General features: G+C 43.0%; 1 protein-coding gene across 1 annotated transcript; it reads right to left on the reverse strand.

Annotated features, from left to right (window-relative positions):
• Positions 1-381: 381 nt before the first annotated feature.
• On the reverse strand, positions 382-25,239 carry LOC122785903 (dynein axonemal assembly factor 5-like). Its single transcript, XM_044051911.1, has 14 exons — positions 25,144-25,239; positions 23,653-24,205; positions 22,314-22,498; positions 22,073-22,197; positions 21,823-21,941; positions 19,918-20,150; positions 19,299-19,523; positions 15,552-15,695; positions 14,276-14,444; positions 11,689-11,836; positions 7,647-7,797; positions 6,060-6,216; positions 5,380-5,571; positions 382-944 (listed from the first exon to the last, which is right to left on the reverse strand). Exons 1-14 carry the CDS (start codon positions 25,156-25,158, stop codon positions 790-792), a joined length of 2,571 nt encoding a protein of 856 aa, XP_043907846.1. The 5' UTR covers positions 25,159-25,239; the 3' UTR covers positions 382-789.
• Between the last annotated feature and the right edge of the window lie 485 nt (positions 25,240-25,724).

The raw sequence follows: 25,724 nt of genomic DNA on the forward strand, positions 1-25,724 counted from the left end.
TGGAGGCTGGGAGTTTTGTTGAAGGTTACTCACACTGAGGGTACCTCACCATACGATAGATGGTCCATGGTGCATAAAGTCTATGTATTGAACGTGGATGGAGCATCAGCGTTCTCCGCATTTATCCCTTTTTAAATGCCCTCTTCTCCGGCCAGGTAACTTCCACCCAAGTTTCCCTCATTCATTTGTGCAGCTCCCTGTGAGGCGACATGAAGTGGCAACACCTGGCGAGGGAAACTGGCAGTGACTGTTTACATTACAGCATGATATCGATTATCGTATTGCACGAGGAAGAACAACGACCCTACTCAAAGCACATCGAACATCAATCTATCATCAAAAAAACGAAACAACACAAGCAAAGTTAAAAAATGCAACAGATGCAAAAAATATTCTTTTAATTATTATTATTATTGTTATTTTTTACTAAGGCATCAAACACATCTCACCAAGTTCCAGCAGAGAAGAGACACAGAAACATTAGAAATTGAACAAATCCGGGCACTTTCTCTTTCGATATATTAAGAATCATAGATTTGAGACCTGGACTACATAAACAATTCTATTGTATGTATGTAATTCATGCTGCTATCTACTCCATCCATCCATTTCAAGATGTGACAGCTATTTCCAAGCAAAAAAGACTTAAACAATATGTAAAAAGCATTAAGATCTTTGTGAAAATTAAACTCAAAAAGAAAGAAAATCCACATAATTAAAAAGCTGGTCGCCTGTGGAATCTGTATCGCAGCAGAAAGATGGTTACTGTTCATTTGGGATGTGTTCATGTCACTCGGGACAGTCTGCTGCCATGTCTGTAGACAGTGAGCCGATGTGCTGCAGCAGCCGCTCACAGTAGAGTGGACTGCGATGTTTATCTCTCACTGCCTCTACTTCCTTCTGCAGCAGCGCCGGATGGACCGAGCTACCTTTCTTCAGGATATCTGGACACGGACACAGACAGATGGGAGTCAGTTTAGTCAAAGTAAGCGAAGAAAAGCATAAAAAAAAAATATTAAACATATAAAATGTTCATTTTGTAGCACAACAGCTTCTTGGTGTAGAATAGTTGAAGGCACTGTATGGAACTTTTGCTGTGAGGGGTGTCTCAATAAAAGCAGGGACAAAAAACAAAAAACCTAGTCTGATGACGCAAGGAAGCAGTGTGGGATCATGGGAAATCTTGTATAAAGTACCTAAAAGAGATTCTTGAGTAAAAGTGCAAATATGTCACGGGAAAATTACTTTGGCAGAAGTTGAAGTCACTTTTCTATAATATTACTTAAGTAAAAGTGTATGACATTTACTGTACATAAGTATCAAAAGTAATTTTCGGACATAAAATGTACTTTTAGAAGTTTTAGAAGTAAAAGTATTTAAAAAAGTGAGGAGTTAGGATTGAGCTGTCTTTCAACTGGAAGATTGTGGGTTCACTTCCTGACTAGTCTATATCTATTGAGCAAGCCACCTATGTTGAGTGGGGTATAATAGATGTGTCAATGGGTGAATGATACGTGTAAAGCAGCTCATCAAAACTAGAAAAGCTCCATGTAAATACAGACCATTACCAACTCTTCTTCTTCTGATTATATTTGGTAGTAACGAGTCACAAAGATAGTTAGAGGAATTGTAGCGCAGTAGAAGTAAAAGTTGCAGTAACAAAGTGAAGATACAGGAATTTTGTACTTAAGCACAGTAACAAAGTATTTGCACTTCAACCCTTGAAGAAGGAGCAGAAGACCAAACTGAGTGCACTCTATGAGGTGTCTTGTGTTCCTAATAAAGTGGCTGGTAAGCATAAGTCATGTTGTGTTATGTCAAAACACCAGAAGATGGCAGCGGTGATCTGCAGAATCTACTTTACAACGCCCTTATCTTCCACGGGGAGGCGATAATTCTCCTCCCAACTCATTCATTTCATCTGCTGATTTTCACAGATATATTGAATTACTTGAATTGCTGTCAGTGGATAAATGTTTGGTGAAACCACAATGAAGAAAAAGTGCTGTTCTAGTGTTGACATGCTGTCACTCCGGAGGAGTTAGCTCATGTAAACTCATCATCTGATACCCGCCTTTGTTCTTCAAGGAGATGGAGGGGATTTTTAGCTTTTGTGTACACTGTACTCAGCTGGGATGAAGGAAGCGGAGGTGGGACTCTGAATTAAAAGGAGAACAATGATGACTTGTGAGGACTGCGTTATACCTGTGCCAACAATCTGCGTGACGGAGCAGGTAGCAGCCACGCTGCCAGGATGGTGGGATTATCGAGAGAATGAGTGACAGAGGAAGGATGAGTGGATGAGGGATAGGGGGAGGGGGGGGCTGCTCTCCGTCATGCTGTTGGGACATGCTGCCTTCATTAAGGCACTTCACAGATATGCTTTTGAAATATAAGAAGCATAAAAATGGGATCAACTATTAAAGGAACAAAGACAAAGAAAGCGAGGATGGGGGGGGGGGTGAAAAAAGAGAACGCTTCAAAAAGAGTCACAAGAATTGCTTCAACATTTGTGGCGTCTGTCAGATACAGACGATCACTCAGCAAGACGTGAGGTCATCTCCTTTCACAAAGAGACTCCGAGCTGAACTTGGCGAGTATCACAGGTTAAAAAGTTGACTCTGTGTGGTTGACTCTCATTTTTAAACTCAAGGTCCAGTGTGAACAATTTTCATTTGGCAGAAATGTTATGTATACAACAACCCGGTTGTATGAATTGTCATCATTCATTACTCCAGAATGAGCCTTTTATACTTATATCACAAACTGAGGCAGACATTTTGGAGCATCGTGCGTTTACAGTAGCCCACAGTGGACAAACTAAGTGGGTAAAGACTAAGGTATTTTGTATTAATTAACATTCTATACTTTTGTCAACGGTCTGTATTTATATAGTGCTTTTCTAGTATCGATGACCACTCAAAGCTGCTTTACGTCGTCATGTAGACTAGCAGGGACAGGAATTGAACCCACAACCTCCAACTTGAAAGACAACTCGCTCGACCACTGAGCTACCGTCAACATGTCAACAACCATTTTTTACTACACAATCAGGGGTAAACTGAGCTTTTGTTGGGACCGTTTTCAGCAGGGGAAAAATATGGATTTGAAGTTATTCCATGTATTTACAGCAATTTATGTGAGACAGACTCTAATTGACTTTATTCTTTTTTTTATTCTTTTAGTTCACTTTTCATTCTTGTTTGTTTTTAATTAGTATTTTCATGCTTTGATTTATGTATGTTTCATGAATTTGTTTGTACAGTCCGTTTCAAATGTCGTGTGTCTGTAATGCTTTTATTTTGTAAAGCACCTTGGTTGTTGTAAACGGCTATAGAAATAAAGTACTTTAAACAGTGTTGCACAGTGCACACATGAGCTCTTATCTTATTTTTAGCTTTTGGAAATCAATGCTATCAATATCAGGCTTTGGCTGCACCAACAATACCTGCTGATTTTGTTCTTTTCATTGGATTTGCTGTCTCAGTTGAACTTCCTGTTACTAATATCAGCTTTGATACACAATCACTTGCAGAGGTTGAGACAGAGGAGGAACTTCCCCAAAAACACTTTCTTTTATGATCAAACTTCAACATCCTGCATCAAAGACAGTCCTATACACGAAAAATGCACACGACAGACAAATCACTCAACCCTGAGTAATACAGTCGTACATCATGTGGGCGAAAGCTGGAGTTGATTTATTTATACATGTTTCTGCAGTCAAGGTTACAAGGACACTTGATAACCCACGGCAAGAGAAGAGCAGATCGTCTTGTAAGTCATTTCAAAGATGTCTTGGTATAGAGGCTAATTGCTGCATGTAGGTTTCTGACTCCTTGAATGAAAATGTGATATCCAGTAATGAGGCCTCTCATCTTTGCCTTTGGCATCAGCGCTCACCTGCGCCCTGTCAGGAGGAATGACAGCTTACATCCACAAGAGTGGGAGAGAGTGGAAGTCCAGAGAAGACGAGGTTCAGTTACGCACGTCAGGAGAAGCCAGAAAGTCAGACTTTCCACTGATACATGAACGAACAACACAACCGTGAAGCTACGGGCGGTCAAAGAAAACACAGCGCATGAGAGCGGGAAGAGCGATGGACGGATAAAAGATGGAGGGATTAAGTGGGATGGGTGTGTGGACAGATATGAAAAGGTAGTGAGGGGGCAGGGGGTGGTGGGGGTCCCATGTGGTTGCCATTAGCTGGGACCACTGTGTGTGTGTGTGTGTGTGTTTGGAGGGAGAATTATTTGCATCTTGAGTTTCACTTGAGGTCCACCTCAACCCTAACCCCAAAACGACTTTTTCGAGCTGTTCTTGATGATTTGTGTGGAAAAGAAGGATAATGAAGAGGGTTTTTGAATAAAGGAGTACCACACGTCTGTCCGTCCTGGGAGAGGGATCCCTCCTCTGTGGCTCTTCCTGAGGTGCCTCCCATTTTTTATCCCGTACAAGGGTTTATTTGTGGAGTTTTTCGTCTAAGGACAGAGGGTGTCACCTGCTGTACAGACTGTAAAGTTGGGCTATATAAATGTTGGCTGTGAGAATGTAAAATAATTCAGTGAGGGCAATTTAATATATTACCCACAAGTATTTTTGTATAAATGCATAGCTGCTTTAAAATAATTATCATGTATACGTTTATAAGACTTTTCTATGTTATTTAGGAGGGCCACCATCTTGCACTGCCATGTTTCTACAGCAGCACAAACTGCTTAGTATTTTGAAACAGAAGCTTATTATGCAAACAAAAAAAGAATGACAAGAGTCTTCCATTTGTTATAACCTGCAGTATCACCATTAGATTTGTGTTCGAATCAACTGTTACCACCTTTGCTATTTGTATCGGATAATATCTGTGTCACGTAATCAGTTCAGATCCCACTGTGCTAGAGTAGAGACACAATCTTTCCTCATTGTCATCAGTAAGTGATTGTGAGGCAAGACAGCACTTCATTAAAGAGTAACAGTTATGATTTACACTGATGAGTCTGAAAGAACTGAGAAAACAAACTCAGCGGAACAAATGGAACATATGGAGTGATCCAATAAACAATCAAGTATTTGTCCACTCTTGTACTTTCTGATTCTGTTTTTGGCTGCGTCTGACAGGACAGTTTAGGATACAGATTTCTGCAAATGTAGGTTATGGAATGAATAATTCGATTCTGGGAGTGGAGTGTTTTGACACTGGTGGACATTGAACAGCCTCGATGGAGATCAGTGCTCTCTAATCGCTTTCTCCATTTCATTTTGCACCTACTTCAACAGAACATTATCAGAGCACATGTTCAACTCCCATAACCATTTAAAAACCGTCAACATTCAACTTCTAATCCCCCAGGTCGTTAATTCAAACACCACGTCCAGTCTTACCGAACACTTGGTCCTGAACCGCGGAATCTGGATCGTCCATGTGCAGAAGCAGTTGCTGGAAGAGGAGCTGCAGATGAGGAGCCAAGAGCTGAGGGTCGTAATCTTTGTTCAGGCTGGACAGCCACTTGTCCAGGGCCTGCAGAGCCACACCACGCACGTCCCCGCTGCTGTCGTCTAGACGTTTCAGCAGCTCTGGGAAGGAAATAAACCCACAAAGATGAGCAACTGCTTCACACAACAATAATAATAATAATAATAATAATAATTCAAAACAGCGTTTACAAAGCGTACAAAACAATAAAATAAAACAAATGACATATAAACTATGTACGTCAACCTGCAACCAGGCTTCTAACGCTAGTTGTCAATGAATAATTTTCTAACAGGAGCATCATTTTTAAAATTGACACCATTAATTCTTCAGGAAATTGTTTGTGGATGTTGCAAAATTAAGTTGTTGTTAAAAAATTATTTTTTGCAAATGAGTTGACCCCTGGTGGCTATTTAATATACTGCTACTTCAGAGGTTGACTTTGAGGAAGAAACTGGGGATGACCTCGACAATTATTATATACTTTCTACGGTTTAACGTGTCAATAAATAAGAATGAACTGCACCGTGTTCATGTGTTAGTGACAGAATGTGGTGCATTGGCTTCTGTGGGCGTGCACGTCATTTACCGGGGTAGATCTTGTTGAGAGCGTCAGGGTGCAGACTGTCTCCTATGAGTCTGAGGATGGTGGATACAGAGCGGCAAGCCAACAGTCGGCCCATGGCAGAGTCCTCATCCAGGGCCGACAACACCCGAGGTCGGAGCTTCTCCTCAAGACACAGCAGCTGCAGACAAAAACACATGCATACTGTACTTACAAAGCCTTTTGTTGCCCAGGTTATTGTCTCACTTGGCTAAGAATGCAATCCTCTTTCAGAGGTTATGAGTGGCTGGATTTACACTTGGAGTTCAACCAAGTAGAATTTCCGCAACTCTCGCTAAAATGTGCTTCTAATTCTAAGGAAAAACAAGTCTTGTTAGTAAAAGTAACAACACAAACTTTAAGGACTGTTTACACACTATCCTTCAGACATTTGTGAGGAATTAAGTGAAATATCGTCTGAAGCATGGCAGACTGACATCAGGTCTGGATCGGTGTGTACAGACACATGGGCATGGAGCCCATAGTCAGAAGCCCAGTGAAGACCAATGTTTTCATTACACAGAGGAAATGGACAAACAAGGTATCTGAGGCTGAGCGCCACGAGCAACACGCCAAAAGGTGATGGCAAAAACCGCTGTCACCCCTTCACCTTGCAAGTGAAACAGTGAAAAAAGGGGAGGGAAGGGGAGAAAAAGAGGAGGGAAATTTGGCAGAGGCCATCCGACATTACTGTTGAGGATGTCAAATGTAACTAAAGCTGCTAATTGTTTTCACAGGGAGTAGTGAGGAAACATGTCCCTCGAAATGAAAGGCGGTTTGATTTGCCTGTGGAAATACATACATAACCTTCTGTTGTCAAACCCGTCAGGACATGTTGTTTATTTCATCTCAGCCGTAACCTAACTTCAACCCCTGAGGGTGAGAGTAACGCAGCTGTATTCAGTCACCACATGTTTCTTTTTTTTTTTTTTACAGATTTCCTTTTCTTGTGAGGACGTTTGGATGCCATTTTACAGTCAAAGCCGCACACTTACACCTAAACTCACATGTTTGCTTTACCTTGCAGTTAAAGATGTGTGAATAGAGGAAGTGTGTGAGCCAGGAGCCGGGTTCAACTGGTCACTCAGCACACACGGGGGCAAACACAACCAGATGTGTGCGTGTGAGCATGCATACGATACTATAACTGGGCACATACTGCGACCGGCAGGTGCAAGGGCATGTCTCACTCTTCCATCTCTTACATATAACAAGAGCCCAAAACACTGGGAGCTTTGTTCCTCAGGGACAAAGGTATGTGAACCCTCTTGACCCCACGAACACCTGCTACCTGCCGCTGCCAACTGCTTCGGCCAAGAGGAGAAAGATGGCGGAGGATATATTTTCCTAAATGGCCAACTGGGAATGTCTATTTTGTTGTGAAATGGATAAAACAGAAAATTTCAAGCGAATGTCAACTCCTGATGGATTCGAAGAATGCACTTCCACATATTTTCCTTTACAGCTGAGTCAATAACAAGTGTGTCAACAGCATGGTGATCGGGAGTACGTAGAGAAGGAGGTTCGTATTTTGGCCTTTTTGAGCGTGTGTGTGTGTGTGTGTGTGTGTACCATTCCAGGTGTGATTGCCCCTCCATGGAGCAGGGCCAACAGACAGCTGATGGCTGAGGTGCGGACAGCAGCAGCAGTACGGCCTGCGTGCCACACCAGGTTAGGAAGCAGGACATCACACAGGAATTTCTCCGACTCGTCACGAAAACGCCTGAAAGGAATGTAGAAAGTAAAAAGAAAAGAAAATTAAGACACACATCAGAAGCAGAGTAAGACTACATTGATTCATGTGGCAGCTGACAGGCAACACATGACACGCTTGCTGAAGATGTTGCTGTTGGGAAGATGCACCGTAACTCCTGAATTCTAGTGCCGCTCTGGAAATGCTGGAAATGACCAAAATTACTGGATCAGATATAGAAAAAAAGTCCATAAAAAATTAAATATGATGTAGATGCTTCACTAAAAACAACTCTGCTGTAAAGAGACGTGTCCGACATCACCATCATGCAACAAGGACGTGAGTAACTGCTGCAAGTGTCCACCACGCATTGTTCTTAAAATGGCTGGGTTTTGTTATGTCTAATTGACAGCTTAGTTGTTTAAAAGAGGTTTAAACTAAAGAGGTTTAAAGAGAGATTACACTTTAGAGACTCAAAGAGCCATCCCTCCTGAATTCATGACCAAATGTAACACAACGCTTTTACCACAGTCACTTTCCCACACTTTTTCAAAGGCAGATGGGATGAGGGGGGGCTGAAGGGCCGAAGGCAACGAGGACTACAACATCTGGGTGTCCTCCAGTTCCTTCTCTCTCTCTCTCTCTTGCTCTTGTTTCCATGCTGGCTCCGGCCCTCTGACATCCTCTCACACGCACCACACACAAAAGTCTGCAATTCTCTTCACTTCAAACTGAACCCCACAAGCTCTGGCAGCCACATCTTCACCTCTGGCTGTTCAGCTGAGGTCCCGGTAAACTTGACATGTATTTAATGACTGTGCTGTAGTGACTCAGTGCCAGCAGGGGGAGACAGTGCGACACTAACACTGCCATGTCTCTGCTGGTGGACTTAGGATCGGTCTCTTCACCTCAACAGGTGCTGAAGGCTCATCGCGGACGAAGGACGCCAGAAGATGGAAAGACATATTTCCATATTACAGGGAAACACGATGTCCAAGGGAAACATGACTCGACTTTTACCTTTCATTTGAAGATCTGCAGCTGTGTGCGTGCACACACACACATTCTTGTACAGCGTTCTCAGCGAGGACAATAAAACCCAATTCTAACACTAACCCTAAAACCAAATCCTAACCATAAAAAAACCCTTTAAAGTTGTAAAGACCAGCCAAAATGTCGTCACTAAGACAGGTGTGAATCAAAATGTGTCCTCACACTGCAGACATGTGTACACACACACACACACACACACACACAGCAAAGAATTTTAACTGTCCATCTAAGGGGTCAAAATACAGCAAACTGTGCTTCTGCACTTTTCAAAAAGCAGCTGCAGAGCAAACGACTCCCTACCTCCAAGCGAGTTATTCACAGAGTAGGAAAAAGTCAGTAATTCAGTCATATTAGTAAAAGGTAAAGATATTTGCATTTGCACACACTTTCATATGAGCTTAAGTTCCAGTCACTCTTGCCCAAAGACACATCTTTATGAAGCCCCGAGGAGCTGGGGATCGAACTACCACCCTTCGTGGAAGTGCACTTGTTTCTCAGATTTGTGATGTCAAAAACGTCAGTTTGATTGTTTAGCTGTGATTTTTGCACACATGTAACACACTGCTAAATGTTTCCCGTGATTTCTTTCAGACTCAGTCTTTATAAAATATGTGACAGAATAAATTATTTTTGACACATGTGCCGCTGAATCTGTTACTGTACTGCAGAACTCATGACAGAAGGCGGAACCACACTCGAAATAAGAGGAAGGTCTCTTCCACAGCTGCACTTCTTTCTTTTATTTTTTTATTATTTCATGTCTTCAAAGTTAAAATTCAGAGCAAAGACAGATGCGTTTTGCTGTTCACACATGTATGAAACACACACACACACTCATACCTCCGTTGTAAGTGGCACATGATTTTGGTCTGCCACATCCAGTGAGAAAAAGTTTTAACTTGCATTTCTTACACCTTCTACTTAAATTTCACATCAAAGTTTTTAATCACAGCTCACAAATCCACATGAAACAAAAACATTATGTGTGTGTGTGTGTGTGGATGAAAGGCACTAACATGCAAAGAGACAGAGGCCTGCTTTCCCTCTCTGCTCCTTCTCCAGTGGAGCTGTCATTATGTCATTTTGGTTGCAAAAAAAAAAAGAGAGAGAGAGAGAAGAGGTTTTCTCTAGGACTATCATTGTCTTCTTGATGACATAGCATGTGTGTGTGTGTGTGTGTGGGCTACAGTCTGCAGAGCCAAACATCGGGCTGCAAGTCATGAATGAAGGGATGAGATGCGTATGAATGGAAATATTATGGCAGACCGCACAACCCCACAGAGTGTAAATTAAGCATTTGCTGGAAATCTTTTGAAGGTGTAACCTGATTTCTTTCGGCTGTCAGTTCTACGATTACTGGAGATCCAGCAGCACAGGTGGCCGCGCTGTGAGTGGGAAGGAGACAGTGGCTCCTTTTGTCTAATAAGCACATTTACGGGTAAAATAATTGCCATGTATTTTGGAGTAGGCGGTATAGTGTTTTGACTTTGAGGGACATTTCCTCTTGTAAATGCAAAAAAATTTCAATGATGAAACTCGACTTTCAGTCTGCACTGTGGCCAAGTTCAGGCCAAAGGCATGCAAAGATAGCCATTCATCCCTCATACTATCCAATGGAAACAACTACTATCCCGCACAGGCTGGTGGGTCCGGGTTAGTGACACGCTGCACTGATATCTCCATGGCAACCTCTTGGAAGAGAGTTTGTCTTTCTGATCGACAGAAGCAGCTGCTGTGATCACTGGGACCCGAGATGGGCCTCAGCCTTAATGCATTCTCTCCGATTAGAGCTGTGAACCTGGGCTGAAAGCTGCACAGCTGAGGACTCTGGGGGGCGGGGGGGGGATCATGGAGGGTGAGTGGGGGAGTGTGTGTGTGGGGGGCACAACAGGGAGGAAGACCCTTCAAACAGGAGCTCCTCTCTGGGTATCACACATCTGTCACATCCTACTTCTGTCAACATTAAATGTTTATTCAGATCACTGAGTAGTTTCATTGCCATGATCAGGAGCCATTTCTTTTCAAGTGATAACTTAAGATAAATCCACATAATGCTCCCTAGGAGACTATTTTGAGATTAGTTATGGACTATACACCAGGATACATAATCCCATCACTGACTGCCAGAATAAACCACACATCCAAAAAGGTTATATTGGCCGTAGGTGTGTGATTCTATTTATTGTCCCTTGTGGGTGCCACACTAATATGCAGGTTAATATAATAGTTAATGTGATGCAAAGTCTAAATAGAACTAGCAAGTGATGACTTGGGAAAACCCCGCCCAGACAAACTCAAACAATAATGTTGGAAAGTGGATGGAGCACGTTGTGTGTGTGCCTTTCTTCAATACGACTTCAGCAAAAATGTGTTATTGACCCAATAAAAGACACACTTACAGCCGCACTTTGTTTTGAAAGGTCCAAAAAATAGGGTAAAATCACTTTAAAATAAAAATCATTCATTTTTCATAGCCTAAGAATAAGCCTTTTATATGTACGTCATTAACAGAGGTCACCATCTTGCTTCAATATGTTTCTAAAGCAGCCTGAATAGAAATGCGTAAGCAGAAGCTTACTGCACATGTAAAGAAAAAAGAAATCTATGCATAAACAGACAAAGAAGGAGGAAAAAGCATCAGAGAGTTTCAAAAGAGTGTTTACATCCTTTCTAAAGTAGTATGCGAAGGCCACCTAAGCTCAATGACGCACGTCAGGGGTGGGGTGAGTGGAGGAGCTCTCCCTTTGTCACATTTTCGAGGTCTCACCATTAGATGTCAGCAATGTGTCCACGCTGGACCTTTTAAACATTCATTTCCTGTACTTGTTTAATTCCTTTTGATAATGTCCGTGTGTGTGTGTCTCTCACCCCTGGGAATCCAGCGTGTTGGGCGCATCCAGCAGCAACTTGGCAAGCATCGTGAAGACCCTCAGCCTCATTTCGGCGTCTTTGTCTGGTTGGAGGCAGCGATGGAGCAGCGGCATCAGCTGGCTCACAAACTCCCCAATCACAGGACCTGCAGATCACACCAACATACACGCGCACTGATACTGCTGAAATCAACCGTGCGCTCCAACTCATTCTGCGACCACACTGTTTCAGCCTCACCACTAAATACTGACAATTAAGACAGACAGACAATGCTTTTCATTATGCACTGCCTTAATTCTTACTTTCCTTCTTTGTCAGGACTCACAGATCTATTTTATGTCAAGCACTGACCAGAGAGGACTTGTGTTCTTTGGACCTCAATGGACTAGCGAGACAGTGACACAGAGCGAGGGGGAAATGACACACAAAATAAAGCTCTTTGTGACGGAGTGCGGAGGAACATGAGAAACTCACAACGTACGTATTCCGAGTTAGAATGATTCCCACACACACACACACCCACCTACAGTCTGACTACATGTTTACAGAGCTATATATAGTCATCACTGTGTGTGTGTGTAGTGAGTGATAAGTGTCCATGCCCTGTTTGGACTCAATTGTACAGACATGAGAGGAGACAGAGGAAATCCTGCGACTGCCCGGGGGTGGTGGCCAATGTCATAAAGTGACACGAGAAAACAAGGATAAAGAGAGTGAGTAAGAGGGAGAAGGAAGAAAAGACCCACTTCATCCAGTGGGAATGTGTAAAACAAAGGGTGTGTCCTTTAATCACTGGTGTTAGAGAAGACGGTCTTCATCTCCCAGCTACTACGGACATGACAACAGGACATTTCACTGCCCTCATAGGCAAACAAACACACACGTTTATGTGTAAGCACTTTGAATTACAGTCAGCGAATATCCTGTCCGCAAGCAAGACACCGAGACCCGCCAGGTCCAGGATAAAAGGATCAGATATTCTCACACCGGCTGAGGAACACCAGAGTGTGAAGAGGATATGAGAGGGTCATAATTATTCCTGCAAACACAGATGGAGTGTCCCAAGAGCTGATGAGCAAGCAAAACGGCCGACTCTTGGTTGTCATATTGACTGTCGACAATTGTTCAGCACAGGGACAACTTCCCTGAATCATGTGCACATCAAACACAATGTCCGTTTCGCTGCCAGTAATGAAGACCTTGAGTCATGTTAATAGTCCAAAAGATCACGTCTGTCAGAATAAAGCCCATGGGGGCTGAGAGCAGCATTCACAGACGGGGTCACAGCTTTGTAACCCACTGCACCACACACACACACACACACACATACACACACATACACACACACACGCTGCGCTTCAAAGTGGCCTTGATCCAAGGGAAGGTCAAGAGCAGGCGGCTGTAGTCCTGTTTGATGTGGTGACCCGCATGTGGATTACTGAGCGGACTTAAAATGGAATGGCCAGTTAGCCCTGTGTGTGTGTGTGTGTGTGTGTGTGTGTGTGTGAGATGACTTTTTGTTATATCCTAATTGTGACTAAATGCAGAATGGTGATAAATATTGGGGAAAAAATACAAGTCTTTACAGGTAAACAGGTAAACTGAAGCGTTATGACTTCAGGTTAGGTTTAAAGTGTAGGTGTGTGTGTGTGCCTGTGCGAGGATTAGAGGGGTACAGCTGCCTAGTCAATTAGAAAGAAGTGGGGTAAGGGATGGAGATGAAAGTGTGACACAGGGAGGTGCGGATGAGGAAGGATTATATGGTAAAATGAAATCTCACTGCCACAGACAGGGTCAGAGCACACACACAAACACAAACACAGAGACTAACCTATTTAGACAAGTCTGAGACAAATAGTGACGGACTGAAAAGTAACCTAGCTGGTGCTAAGTGTCTCTCAGCACACGCATGTGCTTCCGTGTGTGTGTCTGTATCCTCTCCGCTTGGGTCAAACAACAAACAATTCAACATTTTCTCAACTGTGCTTCTGAGCACGGGTCATTTGTGGGCGACCAACACCATGGAAGAGCACATATCTGTCGGCGCCTCAGACAACAGAACATACTGATGTGAAATATTAAATGTAACCGGTAACATGTCTGCCAAATAATGGTAGCACCTGGTCCGACCAGCATGGTCCAACATATATGTCCAACATTTGAAACTACCAGAAATAATAAGACAACCTCTTGACTTCTGTTTTTTTTTTTTATTTGCTGGTGTTCACGTACGTGACACGATCATGTGCGAATGGGGCAAACAGCTTGGGGCTTTAAATGTGATGTAACGTGTTGTGTCTGTACAAGTTGAGGAAAAGAATACTTCACCAATCACACCCTGATGTCATGTCTGTTAAAACATTATGGAGACTGTGGTCTCACCCCCAAGGAGCCAAAAAGCACGTTGAGATGCAGGACTGATGCTGTGATTTTCTCATCGTAAACAAGTAACCCGACTGACCCATCTCTTAAACATCTTACTGTATTTCTTTGGCCACCCCTCTGTGTCTCGATCATGTGCAAACCTCAGCTCCTGCAGTCTTATTTGGCAATATCTTGTTCACATTCAGGCTTCACTTCTCACCTGATTGGGTGACTACGACATGCAGTTGGAGTCTCTGCGGGGAGTAACTGGACCAGGTGTTGACAGAGGCAGACAGCCAATCCAGCAGCTGGGCCATATGTTGTCTATAGAGGTCCATCACCGAGTCCAGATCCTGCACCTTACATAAGCACTGTGCACTCTCCAAGGCCTGAGGAACAGAGGGTTAGAAGAGGGAGTGAAACCATGGGAAGAACAACACTGCAGACATGACAAGGTCTATAGAAACAAATATACAGGATGCCACAAAGGCAAAGGACCCTGACAAGCTGAGAGGAAAAGGGCGGGAATGAGAGATAGGCAAGTAAATAATTAGGGCAGCAGAACAGACCTTGAGGGCACATCATAGCTCCCTTCACAGTCCCTAAGGGATGGACAGGGACGGAGCTGTCTGAGTCACAGACTGGCCCCTTCAAAAGACAGCTATAGACAACCCTGAGCTGTTTGCTGATGGGAAAGACGTGCCCCCTTTCTGGGAAAACAAGTTTGACTTTTCCTCTGCGTCCAGGAATGCCCAAGGCCATTCTCACCCTCCCTCTCTTTCTCGATCCATCCCTTCCCATCTCTTTTCGAACACGACTCCCGGTCTGAAGATAGACATTAGCAGACAGACGTAAACACATGCACACACTGGTGGCCCGCGTGGTGACTGGTTAGCATCAGTGCCAGTTCCTTCCCGCTTCTCTCTCCCTATCATTAGCCTCCTACGGCGACAAGAAGTTTGGCGACACACTGGTCTCAGACACCGCTGGCTTCACTTGTCACTCTTCTCGTTTGTGCCTTCGCATTCGGACGCTGACCACAACAGGAAAGCTGGTTAGTCTCATATTGGTGGGATTTTGTGACCTGCAGAGGTGTTGAGCTGATGACACACCCGCTAAGAAACACAGCTCATGTCTCCCAAGTTTTTTTCTTTTCTTTTTAAATTAAAATACTTCCGGCTGTCTGTCTTTCTTTTTCTCCACCTTTCACCCGCCTCGTTTCGCCCAGGATTGGATTTAAAGTTCCACTCCAAAGGTGCAATTTCAGATACCCTGGATAAGTGGGTAATTATACTGTTAACCATGCCCACTGTGAACCTGTACAAATGCTTGCATTCTGTGAATAGCAGTCTTGTTTCCTAAAACCCACTTACCTTGCTCATACAAAGTGATGGAAAGAAAGAAAATTGAAGGGGTATGGGGATTTAAAAAATGCGATAATGGCAGAGCAGTGGAGGTGAGGAGTATCTTCCTGCTGCTTACGTATATTTTCTCACCTTTTCACTGAGGTCGGTATCAGTGGAGAGACTCTGGACGGTGACCAGCACCTGCAGCAGCTGCAGGCTGACTGAGCCACAGTCTGACTCACACTGACGTAGCAGCACATCCACACAGGCCAACAACTGCTCCAAGTACATAACCTGGGAGAAGAGGAGAGAGGAAGAAGCACTATAATATTATCTTTCCACTTTTATAGTAGATGTGAGCCCTATGAGAAGGATTTGGTTTGAGTGTCTTTTAAAGAACACCATTTCACTTAAGTCATCACAATAAAAGTCCCTAGCGTCCATTTGTTCTTCCAGAGAAAAAACATCTCCATTTACTCTCCAGTAACTTTGTAATTGGTGCAAGAAACCAAGTGACTACGTTTTCATAGAAAAATAGCAAGTGATCCATAAGATACAATGAGTCATACAGAGATCTTAATTTCCATCCCGGAGAATGAGCATGTGTCAAATTTCTGTCACTTGTCAGCCAGTGTTGTGGTGAGCTCATGTTTAGACAAAGACCTGCGGCTCAGGCTAATTTCCATGCCATCACTGGGATCACGGCCTCTTTTCCTGTTTTCACGCAGCCTGTCATTATGGCTAGTCTGGAGGGGGTGGGGTGGGGGGGGGGAGCAAAGGCTCTCAGTATACACGCTCAGAACATGTTCTCCCTCACATAGCCTCTCAGAAAGACACCAGAGGTGGATCACTAGGGGGCGCACTATCTTCTCACAAACATCAGTAGTTACTGTAGAGTGCCTGGCATTAGTCAAAACAAGTGTTAAGCCAAGTAAAGATGCTCATGAACATGAAAAACACTGGATTTGTGAGGAGGAAGGGGAGCTAATGAGCAAATGTTTGTATTTTGCGACAGAGTGCCGAGCACACACTGGAGAAAAGCTTGTTCCGCAAGTGTTAGTTAAGTGTTTAAACACATTTTCCTGAGGTAGCCTGAGGTTAAACTAAACTTACATGCAGCTATGAACAATGACAACTTCATCAGCTTCAAGTTATTCACTCGCACATAAACCCACCAGGAGATGAAGGAAGGTGGCTACACATGCAGTAAATAAACACATATAATATGCTGTACATGGGACAGAAAACAACCTTTAGGGTTGGCCGAGAGTGAGAAAAGAGGGAGAGCGGAAAAAGTGGTGCGGCGTAATGACTATGTGGACACCTGGAGCCAGGCAAGACACCTGGTTTCATTGGCCTTGGCACGCTTCAGGGCCTCATTACACAGTATGTGTGCATCTGTCCACTGGATATGCACCGATTTTACACACACACACACACACAGAGACAGACACTCCACTTTAAGGAGCCATTCCATCAGGTGATGGATTCCCATCCAGTGTGGCATGCACCGCCCACAGCTACTGATGTTGCTAAGGTAATGGGAAAACAAACAATGATGGTGGACGTGATGCTGACCCCATGCAGCAAGATAAAGTCTCTGCTCGAGCTTTTCTTCTCCTCCTCTCTTTATAAAGCAGAGGGCAAATCGGAGGTGACATTCGTGACAAAGGGAGGGTGTGCAGTAGGGAGGCGGATGATGTATGAAGGTGTGTTTGCATATTAAGCAGAGTATGCGACCCTGTGAACTTTAGCCCCGAGCAAACCACATTGAAAAGCGAAAGATACTTCTTCAAGCACTTTTTACAATTTCACACACGCTCGGTGTTAACAAACTTGGCTGTAAATATAAATACGCAAAAACTCACCACTGTCATTAACCAATGTATTCCAACCCTGCAGATGCTGTGATTCCTGCATCAACATGGACATCTCACAAGATAGCAACTCTCAGCTGTGTAAGGTGTGTGTGTGAAGATTGTGGTTTTTGAATCCTCTGTGGAATACATCTTTAAAAAGACAACGGGTGAATCATAAGCAAACACCCCATTTTAAACTACACAAGGTTACCAAGTCTTACAACGGGCTTACCTTTCATTTTTCCCCTCAAGCACTTGCCATCATCTTTAATTTATAACCAATATTTTTCATTTTTTTTGCAGAGCATCTGGCACTATTTTTGTAAGCGGTCTTTTCCACTACCGAAATAAAGAAAAGAAAACAGGCACTTGAAAGAGTCGGTGAGGATAAGTCGCAAAGAGGCATGATATATCAGCTTCCAAATCTTCATGTTGTTCCCTGAACTTCCCACTGAGCCTCATAGTTCCCCCTGCCTCTGTTCACTTTGAAGATTATTTATATTTCTTAACAGGCTTCAGTTTTGTCCAAGTCAAACTTCACTTCTTTGCCTCTGGTTAAACTGGTACATAACTCTCATGTTGTATCCAAATCCACATACTTAAGTTCCTATGGTGCCCTTTTCAAGAAATACAATAAAACAAGGGCACTGAGTCTGCTATTTCATATGACTAATTTTTCCGTTTTATAATTAGAACTACGTTACAGACAACGGTGTGATGGGCAAGTGCATAATATCACAGGTCAGGGAAAAGGGGATGCAGGTGCTCCGTGTCTCCTGGGTTGTTATTTACAGCTACACAAGTAATCTGGTCCTGCTCCTTGCCATGAACCCCGTTTGTTGTCACAGAGCGTTGCAGGTGCTTTGCCTGGGCGAGCTCGTGAATCACGCCCCCTCTACGCTTTGACCTCAAAAAACACAGAGATACAAAGAATGACAGAGGGAGATGGATGGAGAAACCGACGAGAGGAAGCAGAGGTCTGCCTCCATCTGTGCGACAATGTGTGACTGTCCCGTCCTGTTAGTTCTTTCTTAGGTTGACCCTGCAGGATGGTGACGGGGGGGGGAGGACAGAGGGGGGTCAACTTCCCTGCCTATTTATCACTGGCCTTGACCAGGCAGGCTTTGGAATTTCTGGGATTCTTTCAATGGTGGGGATGAACCACAGCCTGGTACTGAGACCTTACACATGGCTATAAAACAGACAAAGACTATGCACTGCCTTGTCTGCTGCGAGGGGTCACAGCAACCATGCAGGGGTCACGTGAAATTAGTGGATTTTTGTTATTATTATCCTAGAGAGGAAATTCTTGCTGGTCTCACTAACAGGGGGGGGGATGGGGTCATGGGTATAGGTGAGTCAATAGTGCAGCAGGATCAGAAAATAGCACTCTGCCAGGGCAACTGTTATTTTGATTCTGGGAGGGAAACATATTTGGGTGTACAGAGAGCAGGGATGACACTGGAAAAACCCCATCGACATTGGAGCAGACTCAGGCTCTTATTTGCTGAGAACCTCAAACAGTATTTTTAATTATTTCTTCTGCTATGTAAAAAAATAATAAAATAAAGCGAGATTCAACATAGTGCAAGCACATTTGACTTTGAAACGTTAGATTTGAAAAACACCATGTGGCCCAACTGTCACTTTTCCCAGGGTCGGTATTTCAGGAGTGCTCAACAAGTGAACCCACTGAACCCACCGTGTGTACACTAGTGCTATTGAAGACTCTTAAAGTGTTCAGCTAAACCCCAATTTACAATTTAGGGCAAGAAATGTACAGTCTGACCGGTGAACTGTAATAAGAGCACTAAGGTAAGCAGAAAAATGAGCTCACCTAACAACAAAGCCTGACTGTAATGTTCATCTATTTCTGTCCTCCCAGTAAATTTAAAATGTGCTCCTACTCCTCTGATACTATGTGGTGGTACTGGGCGAGCATGTGATACGGGCTGGCAGAGAAGAATTCACGGGTAAATAAAAAAAAAAAGCTAAAAACAGGTCAACGCCAACCAAAGCCCTGCAACCCTCTGCTGACCTGCTGATATTCCTGGCAGACGTCGGGCTGGGCCAGTGTGTTGGCGATCTGTTCAAGATGTGGTTTAAGGAGGGGCTTGGAGCAGCCAGCCAGCACTGCAGTCAACACCATGAGGGGGGTCCAGGGGTGGGAGGAAGAGCAGGGTGATGTCACATGGTCCAGCAGCAGCTTGAGGAAGACGGCAGGAGGAACAAAGGTTCCCAGCAGTTTAGCAGCTGCCAGGCACTAGATGTAGGTAAAGAGAGAGAGAGAAAGTGAGAGTGAAGCGACGGAAGAAATATATGGCAGCGAACAAAAGAGGACACACCAGCGGGAATGGTAACCTGCCGCACATCAGAGATCTGAATTCTCACACGTAAGCAGGTGCATCCCAAGTCCTTGAGCCCTGCTCCACTCTAAGCTAAGAACAGTGAGAAACTGTATGTGCTGACTTAAAGCTCAACAGATGTGTCCTGAAATGTTCCTGTCCAGAAGACAAATCACATAACAATTCTATTCTGTCAGTGTAGAGACTGAGAATGAACAAAGAAACAAAAAATCAAACATATGAATGAATGTGATAAGTTAAAAAGACCATTATTTCAGGTATTTCTAAACTAAAAGTAGCCCTAAAACCTACATTGTTGGCCACGTCCCTCTCTGTGTCAGTGCAGGCCCGGTAGATTGTTGCCAGGAGAGGCTGAAGGTGCTGGGTGCTGTGGTCCTCAGCGTGAAGCAAGAGCACTGAAAGCAACTGTGAAGTCCTGACTCGCGTGGGCACCAGCCAGTCATTTATATCATTGCCGATGGCTGGAAGCAAACTGCCCAGGTTTCTTATCACCAGCTCTCTGCAGCCGAGCCCTGGACGCTCCACTGAAAGAGAAAATGACGGATGTTAGTCATTATTTAACCCTCTCATTTAGTAAATTACTTTGCAGAGAGATGGGCAAGTTGCTGCGTTTAGACAATTTCTTTGCCTTGAAGTTTGCAGTCTATGATTATCTAGTAAACTATCACACAGAATTTACATACAGACAATAAATACACTGATTCACCGGTTTGCAAATGTCTGTTGACTGCGCTCCAACTCCAATCACATTTACTACACCTAATAATTGAATAAGATTTACCCAACAAGGGACTTGTTAGAGCAAGTGAAATGCATTCTAAAAAAAAAACAAAAAACTCCTGCATCCTGCCCCTCCCCCTTCACTTGTCTCTTTTTCTCTTTCCATCCTTACTCTTCTTCTCCTAAAAGGCGCACTAATGAGAGAGGAAGAGGGGACTAGAGGAACACAAAGATAAATCAGAGAAACACACCAGGACAAGACAAAACAAGCCCCTTTCTAGTCGTCTCTAACTGTCTGACAGTGACCTCTTCACACTGGGAGGCCCAGCAGATTTATGATGGCAAGAAGAAGAGAAAGACAAAGAGGGAGAGGGAGAGTACTTCCCTGTCTCCAGGCACGGGCTGTATGCATCTATAGTGTCACATATGTTATTGTCGGACATGTACATGAGCCTCTAACCAAAACCCAGCACTCACACACATGCACATCCAGCCAGGCCACACAGGTAAGCCATAGTGACCATGTTCAGGTTCACACTCATTTCCAACCCCTCAGGGCAGATTCTTATCTTTCCAAGCCAGCGCCTGCCCTGGAAACTATGCTGTCATACGAAACATAAATATATTTTTGTAATAACCTTAGACAGCTGTAATAAAGAGAGAAGATGTACATGATCGTGTTTGCATTCAAAATGTACATTTGCTGTCAACGTGATGGAAAAGGAGAGACACCTGGAATCTTATCTCTGCTGCAACTGTGAATGGAATTCAGCCACCATTCCATCCCGACCTTTAAATTCACATTAATTAATACTTTGGCTAAAAGCACCAACAAGATCATCTTACAGGATGTGAGAATGTTTGAACTTATGGTCTGGGCTTAAGCTCGATCTCAAGGATATTACGGTTATTTCACCAGGTAAACACCACAGCTGTCTAGACGCTCTGGTCTTTGCATCACAGAGGCTTAGCATACAGTATTTTCCGATCAAACAACAAACAGCAGCAATGGATGCAAACAAATACTTTAAGAGGTAGGAGTAATGACTTATTGGCATTACTTAAATCTGCTTTTTCTAAGCTCTACAGTATAATGTTCTGTGTGTGCTTTTTTATGACAGCCACAACATCCCCTGACTATATGCTGCTGCCTTTTAAAAACAAGTGTTGCTCTTGACAGAAGCGGTATGATAAATGTATTTTATTATTTTATATTGATTCTTTCTCCATCTATGTAGATTCTAGTTTGACTGCACAAACCCCTGGAATTCACCCAGTTGACAGTGTGATAGACAGATCAAATAACTGGGGAAGATGAGCCAAAAGGCAGAGAATAAATACAATTGAACGTTTTGGAAATGATCTGTAGCTATTACTTAAAATGCAAAAGTAAAATTAACAGGGGTACTGCTGGTGGTCCTTTTCAAAATGGCTAAGATCTGGAAAGAAGATGCTGCTTTGCCAGCTGTGACTGACCTCCTGGAGGGTAGAATTCAGGTGGGGTGAGGAGGAAGTCCATCTTGTCCTTAAGTTCGTTCTCGTTCTCCTTCTCCCATTGTGCACCTACTTGTCTCCATAAATCAGCTGCTAGAAGTCTGCGAGGAGGGGAGTACAAATGCAAGTTTTAGATATTTCCTAAATATTTATTAGATGTATAATCTGAACCTGAACTTATAAGTAAAGCAGCAGGTTAATACATAATGTATGTAATTATGTAAAATAATACCTTATTTCTGGGATCTCGTCGTTGACGCTGCTCAACAGGAGAGGGATGAGTTTGCGGAAATACGAGTATCTGTCCCTCATGTGAAGTAGCCAATCACCAACAACCGCAGTCACAGCTTTTCTCACCTACAACACAGAAGATAGAGCACTAAGTAATGGTACGAGCGTCAGCCCTGGAGACGAGTGACTTAATACTGTGCTTAATGAGCAACACATGTAAGGACTATTTGCAAAATCTGAACCTGCGGCGAGTCGTCGAACAGTCTCTGTGCCATGTGAGAGAGCACGTCGTCCACGTTCTTCCCAGTGCCATGATGAATGACTGCTCTGGTGGCTTCAATGACAGACACTCGTACCCGGGAGTGCTGATGAGAAATCGTCTGCATGAGCGGCTTGACCAGACTCTCAGCTTGCATGTGAAAGTGGTCTGAGGAGAAAAAGGTAAAAAAAAAACCCACTACAGTTATTTATAACCCTTATATCACTCACCAGAGAGCTGGTTAAAACATGTGTATATTGTCGGTAATGACGCGGGAAATATCTGAGCATATTTTCAGTGGTGGCATTAGCATTGAGATTTTGTGATTTCCAAGAAATGTCTGTTAAATGAGTCAGAATTGTTGTATTTCACACATATTTGCTCTTGTTTGGATTTAAATAGTGAATTGGGCTGTGACTGGTTGTCATCCATAGAAAAAGTTTGGGAGTCACTTTTGAGATGTGGTGGAACAAGAGATTAGCTTTTGCATTTTGACAAATGTGTCACTATGGACCAAATCTCTAGCATGTTTCCAGCACTTGACTGAATCCATGCCACAAGAGAAGAATTGGGGCAGTTCTGAAGGCAAAGGGTACTAGTTAGGTGTACCTAATAAAGTGGCTATCGTACAATACATCGACTTGGATCACCAGGGCCGGCCCAATCCTTGAGGGGCCCGAAGGTAAATTTGATTTGGGGCCCCCTTACACCACATAGGAGTCACCTAGGCTATTACTTGGGTCTTTACTTATTACTGATACAAATTTAACACTATAATTTGCATTAATTATATTATAGCTTTGTGAGTTTTGTGAGTTAGAGTCAAGATTAGAGGTCAGTGAAATCACAAAAACCGTCTAGGTTTAATTTGCACTTTCATTTTCATTTTTCATTAAGTCAATGTATCTAAAGACATCTAGATTTTCTTTATGTTAAAATGTTTTTCTCCCCACACACTACTGGATACAGAATACAGAATCCAACCAAGAGGATGAAAATAAGAAAGGCAAAAGCCTGAATGGCAAAGCAAAAGTAAGAACAATTAACACATTGAGCAGCACTGAGCGCATACTTATAACAGATATTAGGTCAATGTAAGTAAAAAGAAAATCACATATGTAAATATAGAGGATAATTTCACAAAAAAGATAGTATGTCTACATGAAAATAAAATGTCAAATTTGACAAATAAATAAATGTTTTAAATAAATATAGATGGTTAGGTAAATGATACTAAAACGAGTGCAATGATCATAAAAACTGTGAGTACATGTCTGGAAACTATGGCAACAGACAAACAACAAACAAAGCGCTTCACTCACCTGACACACTATCGGAGAACTTTACAGTGCATCTGCAGCTCTCTCGTTTGACATCCGGGAACGGATCAACAATGGTTCTCTGAAGTATGTTCATCATATCACTTAAATAAGGCGCTAGATGTTTCCCGCACACCTCCACGGTCAGAGTCAACATCTCCATGGCCGATAGTCGGAGTTCCTCCGCCGGCTCACGGATCTCCTTCTCCCCGAGCCGTACAGCCAGACAGGGCATGAGATAAGGCAGCGACTCTTCGGGTTTGGGGACACAGCGAATGAACTCTGTTATCACAGCTATCGCAGTTTCTCTGCATCCTTCATTGGGGTCTGACAGACATTTGAGGAGAGGCTTGAGGAGGGCAGAGAAAACCTCCTGTAAGACGCAACTGGAAAGTCCTTTGTCCACGGTCTCCCTCTTAATCTGCTCAATAGCCCTCTTTCTTGTCGACTTGTTGTCTTCGTTTAGACAGTTCAAATGCCGGGCGAGTGCTCTTAAAACTTCCCCTGCAGCATGCTGCTCGTCTCCGGCTGCCATCTTGACTGTTGTTAGGGCAACCTGCGGATGCACGACAAACAAACGACTGCTTTACGGCAGCTTCCGTTCAAAAAGCCCAAACTTTATTAGCACTCATCGACACACAGCCTTGGGTACTTCGCTCTAAATTTTGTTTGCGTTTTTTTCTTTTTCATTTCTGTAGTTTAATGTCACCATTAACCTGTTTGAGATATGTTACTTAATTGACTTTAACATTGGATTAAATAATATATAATCATGTATTTAATATTAAATCATAGGCAAATGAATAAATCAGTCTAAATTACAATACTTTTTATTATTGGTAATTATGAACAAATCTTAGTCTGGGGATTTAGGTTTGCTGGTAAATTAATCAGATGTGGTGTAGTCAAGATTGCAATAACCAAGACCAGGTCCTAATCAAGACCAGAGTGTTCCCAGACCAAGACAAGACTTTTATGGACGAAGTCCAAGGCAGGGCAAGAGTGAGTCAAGGACAGGATCAGTGTATTATATATATGTATATAATATAGGACCAGTCTGATTTAAAGATAAACACTAAACACCTTACCTGAGAAAATAATTCTACTTTTTTGGTGATTTACAGCAGTTTGAATCCATAAGGTTGCATTACTGCCTGTTTGTTAAGTTTCCTGGATCCAGGATTATTCTTTTTTTTTCTAATAATAATTTCTGGCAGGCTGTAGGTGTAATGTTGACGGCCACAGTCCGCAGTTGTTAATTACAGTTCAAATTCTTGATCACAGTTAGAAGGAAAAGGAAATCAGAGAGCATTATGGCTGCCAACACCACCAACCAACTATTCTACCTTTTATCCTTTTATCTTTTTTAGCTATATACTGACAGTTTGCATCGATAATTTTGCACTACTGCCTTCTTGTGTATTTATGGTGCTTTTCAGTTATTACAGAAATTGCCATTGTCTCACTCTTTTTGTTTGTTAGCTACAAACCCACCTTGGGCTTGCACATGCATGTGCATAACGCACATATGTGTATATATTGGTGCGTTCCATTTCCATCGGAACTCAGAGTTTGGAAGTGGGAGTGACGTCACCTCCAAGTTAACCACGCTCCAGAGAGAAGTTGGAAAAAACCATTGACTCAAACGGATCCTGGAATAGCCATGATGCACTAAGCTAGCAATACCCATTGATATTAATGCTCATCATGTGCATGCAACAGCGTAGCAACATGTCCATGGTTAAAGGTGTGTGTGTTTGACTGATTTACTGTGAAACACACACAAGTGCTATTTAATGGTAAAAGTAGCAGTGCTGTTGCTGCTGTAGTTCTGCCTACAAATGGAATGCACCATGATAGTTTTGTTTGAGAAAGTATGTTTTCAGGTGAAGGATGTAGTTTACATGTTCAGAGGTTATGTACTGCAGCTTTAAATGCAAATATAATGACCTGATTATTGTCTTGAAAAACAAAAACAAAGACTCTATCACTTTACCTGGAATCACAGTGCATCCCTCAGTTTTAGCCGGATGTTTCCTTTAAAGTTTTTTACCTGCACAGGGGCTGGTGTGTAT

Source organism: Solea senegalensis, linkage group LG19 (assembly GCF_019176455.1).
Source record: "Solea senegalensis isolate Sse05_10M linkage group LG19, IFAPA_SoseM_1, whole genome shotgun sequence".
NCBI classification, from domain to species: domain Eukaryota; kingdom Metazoa; phylum Chordata; class Actinopteri; order Pleuronectiformes; family Soleidae; genus Solea; species Solea senegalensis.